Raw genomic sequence first — 9,835 nt, forward strand, 5'->3', positions numbered from 1 at the left:
CCAAGATCCCACGATTGTTGCTGGTTTGGGGGCTTAGCATCAACCACCTTCTGCACAGAGGACAGCAAAAAAGAAAGAAACCTTTACTTACCTGCAGTTCCACAATGGAGTACTGAAAAAGAAAACCAGATAATAAGGGTTAAAGCAGAGCTAGCAATAAGGGTAGGCTTGCTGAAAGCAAAAAGTTCACAAAGGCCTCTCTCTTTCTCTGTTACCTACCCCTTCCTTTCTAAATGGCTCTTTCGTGCCTTGGTAAGAGTAACAACGAGGCAAAGCCTTATGGGTTGGGAGAGCAGAAAGAAGAGCTTTCCTAAAGGGATTGCTAGTCTCCAAAAACTTTGAAGAAATGGAACTTCTGACCCTCAGCATCCTTCAGTGCTCTGTGACTGAGTTTTTCCATACATGTCCTAAAGGAAAGTATTAGTATCTGGTGGTGATGGTGGTTGTTCAGTCACTAACTTGTGTCCGACTCTTTGTGACCGCATGGACTGCAGCACATCAGGCTCCCTAGTCCTTCACTGTCTCCCAGAGTTTGCTCAAATTCATGTCCATCAAATCATGGTGATGCTATCCACCATCTCATTCTCTGGAGACTCCCTCATATTTGAACCTCTTCTTGGGAGCCAACTATCTCCTAGCCTCCTCCTCTACTTTCTGAACACCAGTGGGCAAGAATCTTACTTTCAAGCAGTGCAAAATAATTTATTTTTTAAAAATGTTTGAAATAGCTCCATCAAAGGATCGTGTGTCATTTCCTCAAGGAAATGGACATGAAAACCCCTAAGTTTAATTGGAGAAGGAGTCCTTGTGCGAGGTGTCGAAGTGTCAGCCCAAATTACTTGTTAATTTAAAAAAAAGAACACACCTTACCACTGGAGAAATTAGTCTGTCGTCACCCTAACTAAGCAATCAAGCTCACCATCCACCCTAACTAAGCAATCAAATTCACCATCATTAATAACAGGGCAACCTGACATTATGTACCTCCTGAAGAGACATATTTGAGGTTCCCAACATTATCTATCTTTTTAACCAAATATCTTTACAAAAAGTTTAGTTTAAACCTAAGACTTCAGAACTGCCTTCAGAAGATAAAAGAACAAGTTATATTACACAGTGAGAAATAATCAGGCAAATCAAGAATATTGAATATTCCATAAGACAACTAAGCTGCTATGCTAAGTTGCTTCAGTTATATTCGACTCTGTGAGACCCTATGGACCATAGCCTGCCAGGCTCCTCTGTCCATGGGATTCTCCAGGCAAGAATACTGGAGTGGGTAGCCATTCCCTTCTCCAGGGGATCTTCCCAACCCAGGGAACAACCTGTATCTCTTTTGCCTCCTACATTAACAGGCAGGTTTTTTGGTTTTTTTCCTACCACTAGCGCCACCTGGGAAGCCCTGCCACCTAGGCTTCCTCAAAAGTAAATATCATATTCCATAATGGGGACATTCTATAAGTCATCTAGCCTGACATCATCGCTTGCTCTCTCTCTCAAAAAAGTCAAACTAATAAAAAAAATAAAGGGGATTAGTTTAGAATATGAGAACGTTTTTAAATGTAACAACCAAATATAATGCATGAATCTGATTGGAGAAGGCAATGGCACCCCACTCCAGTACTCTTGCCTGGAAAATCCCATGGACGAAGGAGCCTGGTAGGCTGCGGTCTATGGGGTCGCTAAGAGTCAGGCACGACTGAGCGACTTTACTTTCATTTTTCACTTTAATGCATTGGAGAAGGAAATGGCAACCCACTCCAGTGTTCTTGCCTGGAGAATCCCAGGGACGGGGGAGCCTGGTGGGCTGCCGTCTATGGGGTCGCAAAGAGTCGGATACGACTGAAGCGACTTAGCAGCAGCAGCAGATCAGAGATTAGTTTGGGGGAAAAAAAATGTGTTAGTTAGAAAACTTAGAAATTAGTATTATATAGATGATATTAAATAATTTTTGTTAATTTCTTCAGGTGTTATAATAATATTTTTTTAAGATATTCTTTTTAAAAGATTCAGGCACCTAAAGAAAGCAAGCATTAACAGACACAAAGGGAGAAATTAACAGTAACAACGACAGTGGGGGACTTTAACACACCATGTACATCAATGGACGAGGCATTCAGAGAGAAATGGCCTTTGGCAATTTATTAGACCAAATGAACATTCTATACAATATAGAATATTTCATCCCAAAGCAGAATATTCATTCTTTTCAAGTGCAAATGGAATATTGTGACATGATAGACACATGATGGAATACAAAGAGAGTCAGTAAATTTAAGAAAACTGAAATCATATCAAGAATCTTTTTCAACCACAACACTATGAGACTAAAAATCAACTACAAAAAAAAAACCCCACAAACACATTGAGTCTAACCAATATGTTACTAAACAATCGAACTGAAACCATAAAACTTCTAGAAGAAAATATAAGCAGTAAACTCTTTGACATTGGTCTTGGTAATATTTTATTGGAGATAGCTCCTCAGGCAAGGGGAACACACGCAAAAATTTTTAAATGGGATTACTCATCTCAAGAAAAAAACATTGTCTTCTACTTCTTTAATGTTGTATCTATATAAGATGAGTGTTGTTTAGTCACTAAGTCATGTCCAGCTCTTTCGCAACCCCGTGGACTGTAGCCTGCCTGGCTCTTCTGTCCATGGGATTTTCCAGGCAAGAATACTGGAGTGGGTTGCCACTCCCTCTTCCAAGGGATCTTCCTGACCCAGGCATCAAACCTGTGACTCCTGCATAGCAGGCAGGTTCTCATATGAGATGACAGATGTTCACTAGACTTATTATGGTCATTATTTCATGATGTATATCAGTCAAATCATTATGCTGTACACCTTAATTTTATACATTGCTGTACGTCAATTGCATCTCAATAAGACTGGAAGGAAAAAAGTTATCTCAGTAATAGGTCTTTTCTCAATGAACCCAGCCTTCAGCTCAAAAGAATCCACATGCCCAAGTGGTACATTTGGGGCTGGGGGATATGGTGGGGGGACATTCTGCCCTTCTTCCTAAAGGGAAAAATAGGACATGCACAAACCTGACTATATACATGATAAGAAGGCAAGTGTCACCGAGATTACTGCCATTGCTGTAAATCCTAGGGGGAAAACAACAGTTCCTTCGAGAACAAAATCATTTTTTTAGAGTCAAGAAGCAGCTTTGGACACCAGTAAGTGTTCAACCAGAAAGGTAACATTTTCGCTGGAAGCTACCTGAAGTTTCTGAATAACTAGGTAAGCAACAAAGCTATATACAATCAATTACTAGCATGTATACTTTTGTTGTTTGAGGATGAAATATTGAACTCTGTAAACTCACAGTTTTTGTCACTCCCCTTCTTTCTTTTTTTTTCAAAGTTATTTGGCTGTGCCGTGTCTTAGTTACAGCATGTGGGAATCTTTAGCTACAGCATGTGGGATCTTTAACTACAGCATTCAAACTCTTAGTTGCCACATGTGGGATCTAGTTCCCTGACCAGTGATTGAACCTGGGCCCCCCTGCACTGGAATCGTGAAGTCTTAGCTGCTGGACCACCAAGGAAGTCCTACCACTCCATTTCTCAGTAAAACATTTTTAGTTAATTGCAATGTTTCATTTGGAGTTCCAAATTCAGTGCTTCAGGTTTTCAGGGCTCCAAGTTGCAACTTGGAGTGGGGGCTGACTAGAGAAATGGTATGTGGAGGAAAGAGTAATTTGACAACAGAAAGAGAACACAGAAGTACGGAAATCAGAGTACTTGTAATTCAGCACAATTTGAACAGAGGCAAGACAATGTAAGAGGGGTAGCTAATGAGATCAACATCCAGGGGGCAGTAGAGTCTAAAATAACTCTAACTAAAAATAAATAAATAAAATAAAACAACTAACTGTGGCCACACTTTGACTCCTTTGTCTAGTTGGTAATGGACAGAGAAGCCTGGCATGCTGCAATCCATGGGGTTGCAAAGAGTCAGACACAACTAATCAACTGAACTGAACTGACCCTCATCCCAGCTCTAGAATCAAGGCTACCAAGGTGCTCAGTGGTAAAGAATCCACGCCAAACAGAATATTGGGATTCATCCTTGTGTCGGGAAGATCCCCTGGAAAAGGAAATGGCAACCCACTCCAGTATTCTTGCCTAGAGAATCCCATGGACAGAGGAGCCTGGTGGGCTTCAGTCCATGGGATCACAAAGAGTCGGACATGACTGAACAACTAAACAACAACTTAATATTATACCGAAGTGATAAGGAAAGCATACAGGCAATAGGAAGGAGAAACTAAAAAACCAATTCTAAATCAGGAAAGTAGTGGTTGGAGAAGGCTACTGATCAACAATAAACTTATAGCTTCCCTGTACATCAGGAAAGGAAACAGCAGCCTGGGAACATGGAGATGGAAATATAAGCAATGCTTTCTCCATGACTATCTTTAAATTTTTCATTTAACTACATGGGCTCTGACCGAAGGAGGAAAAAGGCAGCTGGGGGTGTCTGAGAGGTATTGGGTTGGGCCAAAAGTTCGTAAGATGGTATGTAAAATCCGAACGAACTTTTGGGCCAACCCAGTATTTCAAACGTGTAGAAATGACACAAGCCCTAAATTCAGAGCAAACCAAATCATATGACTTGTGATTCTAGTGATCCAATTGTTCGAGGAAAATTTAAGTATTCGCCAAACGTTACCGCATTTTTACCTTTGGCACAAAACGTTGCCTTAAGGAAATTGTCTATGCTATAAATCACCTTGCCTTGTAGTAAAAAAAAAAGAAGAAAAAGATCCTTATTTCTTCCTTTTGTTAAAAGTATTCCTGAATTCCTTCTTAGTATTTGAACTGCAGAGCCACTAGGTGTCACTCCTGGAGGGAACGTCTTGACGTTTGAAAAAAGCTCTTAACAGAGGCAAATGGAACCGTCTGTTAAGAATGTTAACCTAATTAATGCTTTCAGATGTCAAACCTGAGAGCGAGATGCCACTGCCTGCTTTCAGGCAGATGGGGGCTGGGAGATTTGACTAGTTCCCTGACTGTAGAACCCACAAGTGTTCTGCTTCTAAAGGGCCTCTCTCATTCTCCAGTCTGCCCTCACGCATTCCCTTGCCAGTTCCTTCTTCCCAGTGAAACTCTTACCTGGTCATTCACTGGAACAAAGGTGCTGGTGAGGGTGACTATACGGAAATGCACTAGAAGGAAATGGGCGTCATTAGCAAAAGGGATTTTCCCCTCACCTCAGAATCTTTCTTTTTTCCACCTTTTTGCTTCCTCATACATACTTCTGAGTCAGCAAAATCCTACCAGGTTTTACTTTTGAAATAAAACCTAGTCTGAGAGACAGCTAATGCCCCAACGGTCACGGCTCCTGACTTTGAAAGTCCAGGATGGAATCCGCTTCAAAGGAAGAGGAAGCAAATATAAATCCTAGGGCTTGGGCCAAATGCCCTTGATGTTTTCTGATTCTTACACAGGCAGCTTGCTATGAGACCCAGCGATCCAGTTAAACCTGCCAAATTCCTTTCCAGAAGAAATCTGTATTTTGTTTTACTTATTTACTTATTGGAATTTTTTGGCCAGGCACTGGGTCTTGTAGGATCTTAGTTCTCCAGCCAGGGATTGAACCCGGACCTACGGTAGTGAGAATGCGGAGTCTTAACCACTAGACTGCCAGGGAATTCCCTGTATTTTGTTTTATACACACACACAAACACACACACACAGTAGCAGCTCCACCCACTACTCCTTTGCTTGTGCAGCACTGCCTGCATTCAGCACCTGTAACCCTTTATCCCTCCAGGCTTCCTCCATGCCTCCACCTCTTCCTTGGGCCATGGGGCTACCACCAATCCGCAAAGTCGCTCTGCGAACGTGAGAAGATACTCCCTGTCTTTTGTCTCATCCCACCTCTGTGCCTCTTACCTTCCTGCCCTGGGCTGTAGACAGGTTTGTCAGTTTGTATAAAGATGCCATTCTGCTGCCTCTGAATCAGAACATTTTTCTTCTCCTCAATGTAGACATTATTTCCAGTTCCTCTCACCCGGACGGTGGCTACTTCTTCTGTGCCACCAGAAGGAAGTGGTACCTGGCCAAGACAGGGGAGAGCTCTGGAGAGGAACAGGAGACTGGGGGTGGGGTGGGGGAGGACAGAACCAACTAGTCTTAACCCGAGAGAGAAATTAAAAGGAAAGGAATCAGTTGATGGGGCTGGCAAGGTTGGAGCCAAGAAAAAGTTGCCGGAAGTCTGATATTAAAATTCCAAGTAAAAATCTTAATTTATCTACTTAAAAAAATAATTGTAATATCTAGTGGAACTCTATGTAACTTTGTTCTGTATTTTCCAAGTCACCTGTAAATGTGTTATCATACATTTCTATAATTTAAAAAAAATTTTTTTATAAAGAAAGAAAAAAAAGTTGCCAGAGAATAATATCTGAAGTTATGGCCAGGAATTGAAGTTGATGAGAGATGAGTTTAGAAGCCATGGCAAAAAGTAAGATAAGAAAAAACATACTTAAAGACAAATTATAGTGCATCCAGGGAGAATAGGAAAACTGAGGATGAGAGTTGGGCTAAGCCTGTACTTACCAAAAAGGACGAGCAGTGTAAGTGTCTCGTCTTTAGTCCAAACTGTTGCAGCAATGTGTGAGTTTTGCCCTTGGTCTCCAGAGTAACAGTGAATTTTACATTGCTGTACCCAGGACTCAGATCCAAGCAAACCCTCTGAGTAGAGGGGAACTTAAGATGGGCTGGCAATGCCACCAGATAGTTTCTACTAAAGAAAGGGAAAAAGTGTTGGTCACTAATTGTCTCCCTGGCTCTTTGCAACCCCATGACTGTAGCCCACCAGGCTCCTCTGTCCATGGGATTCTCCAGGCAAGAATACTGGAGTGGGTAGCCATGCCCTCCTCCAGGGGATCTTCCCAACCCAGGGATCGTACGCAGGTTTCCTGCATTGCAGGTGGATTCTTTACCATCTAAGCTCTCAGAACTATACTTCTACTAAAGAAGCAAAAGGATTTCAGGGCAGTAATGACTCATCTATTCAATGAAAAATTAATTAACCCCTCTCCTGAGTACTCAGCATGTAGCAAAGAATTAAAGAGACAAAGCACCTGCCATTATGACCCTTATTTTCTATAAGGGAGAAGGAGAAAAATAACAAATCAGCCTTATACTCACACCCTTCCCCCTGCCCCCCCACCATAGGCCACCATGGAGAACCTAGGCCCAGGGTACCAAGGAGGAAGTGAGTTCCATTTGGGATCTGCAAGCAGATCAAACCAGTCAATCCTAAAGGAAGTCAATCCTAAAAGATATCAATCCAGAATATTCATTGGAAGGACTGATGCTGAAGCTGAAGCTCCAATATTTTGGCCACCTGATGCGAAGAGCCAGCTCATTGGAAAAGACCCTGATGTTGGGAAAGATTGAGGGCAGGAGGAGAAGGAGAGGTTGAGATGGTTGGATGGCATCACCAACTCAACGGACATGAGTTTGAGCAAGCTCCAGGAGATGGTGAAGGACAGGGAGGCCTGGAGTGCTGCAGTCCATGGGGTCACAAAGAGTCGGACACGACTGAGTGACTCACACTTTCACTTTTCAGACATAAAGAAAGAGCAACAAGAACTGAACAACCAGAACAACAGAGATCAGGGCAGTGGGAGGCTACTATATTTCGATATTATCATATTTTTCAAAGTTTCTTCTTGGCGACTTAGCTTTTCTCTCTGGGTAAAGGAGAAATAAAACCAAAGAAAGAAAAAGATGAAAGGGCATTAAAATAAACCAAAAGTTATCTCCTGCCCCTCCATAGTTATGTCTTAGAAAGATGGACGAAGATGCCACCTGCCCTAAATCAACACTGACACACCAAGCACTTACGGGAGAAATTTTCCTGCCGAGGCTGGCAACAGGGCTAATATTCCTAGAAGGAGCTCAGCCCACATCTTTGTGGGTGACAGAGTCCTCAGGAGCAGGAGCCAATGGTTGGCTCACCCCCTGTAGCATATATATATGCTACTCCCCAGGTAGGATGGGGAGCAATGAGGATGCCACAGCCAATCACCTTCTGGGGCCTCAGGCAGAGGTGGTATAGCAGGGTAGGGCTTCTATTCACTTCTTAAAATTTATTTCTCCCTGAAACATTCATACTGGCTCAGCCAGTCTCAAAAACCTGTTTAGGGGAAAAACCAGGGCTGATGTATTCACAGCGGTAAACCTCTCAGAACACATTTGAGGTCCTTCCCTTTCCTTCTGATTTCCTTCCAAATTCCCATTTACATTTGATCTCTTTTTTTCCTCTTATTATTCTATTAAGATGTATTTGGAAACACAGGTGTGGGAGCAGTATCAATTCAAAGCAGTAGGCGTTTACCTAATGGTGGATTTTTTTAAATACTATTCATGATTATCATGACTGTATGAAAATAGGAAACTATACCCATCATCAGTTCAGTTCAGTTCAGTCGCTCAGTCGTGTCCGACTCTTTGTGACCCCATGAATCGCAGCACACCAGGCCTCCCTATCCATTACCAACTCCCGGAGTTCACTCAGACTCACGTCCATCGAGTCCGTGATGCCATCCAGCCATCTCATCCTCTGTCATCCCCTTCTCCTCCTGCCCTCAATCCCTCCCAGCATCAGAGTCTTTTCCAATGAGTCAACTCTTCGCATGAGGTGGCCAAAGTACTGGAGTTTCAGCTTCAGCATCATTCCCTCCAAAGAAATCCCAGGGTTGATCTCCTTTAGAGTGGAGTGGTTGGATCTCCTTGCAGTCCAAGGGACTCTCAAGAGGCTTCTTCAACACCACAGTTCAAACGCATCAATTCTTCGGCGCTCAGCCTTCTTCACAGTCCAACTCTCACATCCATACATGACCACTGGAAAAACCATAGCCTTGACAAGACGGACCTTAGTGGGCAAAGTAATGTATCTGCTTTTTAATATGTTATCTAGGTTGGTCATAACTTTTCTTCCAAGGAGTAAGTGTCTTTTAATTTCATGGCTGCAGTCACCATCTGCAGTGATTTTGGAGCCCAAAAAAATAAGATTGAAACTGTTTCCACTGCTTCCCCATCTATTTGCCAGGAAGTGATGGGGCCGGATGCCATGATCTTCATTTTCTGAATGTTGAGCTTTAAGCCAACTTTTTCACTCTCCACTTTCACTTTCATCAAGAGGCTTTTTAGTTCCTCTTCACTTTCTGCCATAAGGGTGGTGTCATCTGCATATCTGAGGTTATTGATATTTCTCCCGGCCATCTTGATTCCAGCTTGTGTTTCTTCCAGTCCAGCGTTTCTCATGATGTACTCTGCACCCATCATAGAGGAAACATAAATTGGACAATCTTTCAGAGAGCAATTTCACAATACTGGTTAAGAGCCTCACTGATTTGCATATTCTTTGACCCAATGACTCTTATTCTGAGAACATATTTTTATGGGAAACTAGAGCAGGCACATATGCAGAAAATATATCCACTGAGTTTCTTCCCAGTGCTCTTTACAATGGCAAGACTTGAAAGCCACCTAAAGTATAAATTAGTTAGGATATTTTCTAACAACAGTGACCAACCTGAATCAAGCCTACTTAAACAAAAAAGAGTTTTTAATAATTGGGGAGAATAAGACATTAAAAAAAAAAAGGGTTTTCCTGGTGGTTCAGATGGTAAAGAATCTGCCTGCAATGCAAGGGACACAAGTTCAATCCTGGGATTGGGAATATCCCTGGGAGAAGGGAATGTCTACCCTTTCCAGTATTCTTGCCTGGAAAAATCCATGGATAGAGTAGTCTGGCAAGCTATGGTCCATTGGGTCACCAAGAGTGAGACATGACTGAGTG

General features: G+C 42.3%; 1 protein-coding gene across 4 annotated transcripts in view; it reads right to left on the minus strand.

Moving 5' to 3' along the window:
• The window catches only part of A2ML1 (alpha-2-macroglobulin like 1), a 50,487-nt gene extending 42,509 nt beyond the window's left edge, over positions 1 to 7,978 (minus strand). For 2 of the 4 annotated variants that reach the window (XM_012175472.4, XM_004006891.4), the window contains exons 1-5: positions 7,876 to 7,978; positions 6,580 to 6,763; positions 5,914 to 6,076; positions 5,131 to 5,183; positions 92 to 112 (exon numbers count right to left, since the gene is read on the minus strand). In XM_012175472.4, coding sequence (XP_012030862.2) covers positions 92 to 112; positions 5,131 to 5,183; positions 5,914 to 6,076; positions 6,580 to 6,763; positions 7,876 to 7,940 — 486 coding nt within the window. In that variant the 5' untranslated portion in view covers positions 7,941 to 7,978. Of the gene's footprint in view, positions 1 to 91; positions 113 to 5,130; positions 5,184 to 5,913; positions 6,077 to 6,579; positions 6,767 to 7,875 lie in introns of all 4 variants that reach the window. The other 2 variants (XM_012175471.3, XM_012175470.3) reach the window with 1 other exon arrangement.
• Between the last annotated feature and the right edge of the window lie 1,857 nt (positions 7,979 to 9,835).

The sequence above is a fragment of the Ovis aries genome, chromosome 3, assembly GCF_016772045.2.
Source record: "Ovis aries strain OAR_USU_Benz2616 breed Rambouillet chromosome 3, ARS-UI_Ramb_v3.0, whole genome shotgun sequence".
In the NCBI taxonomy this organism is placed as follows: domain Eukaryota; kingdom Metazoa; phylum Chordata; class Mammalia; order Artiodactyla; family Bovidae; genus Ovis; species Ovis aries.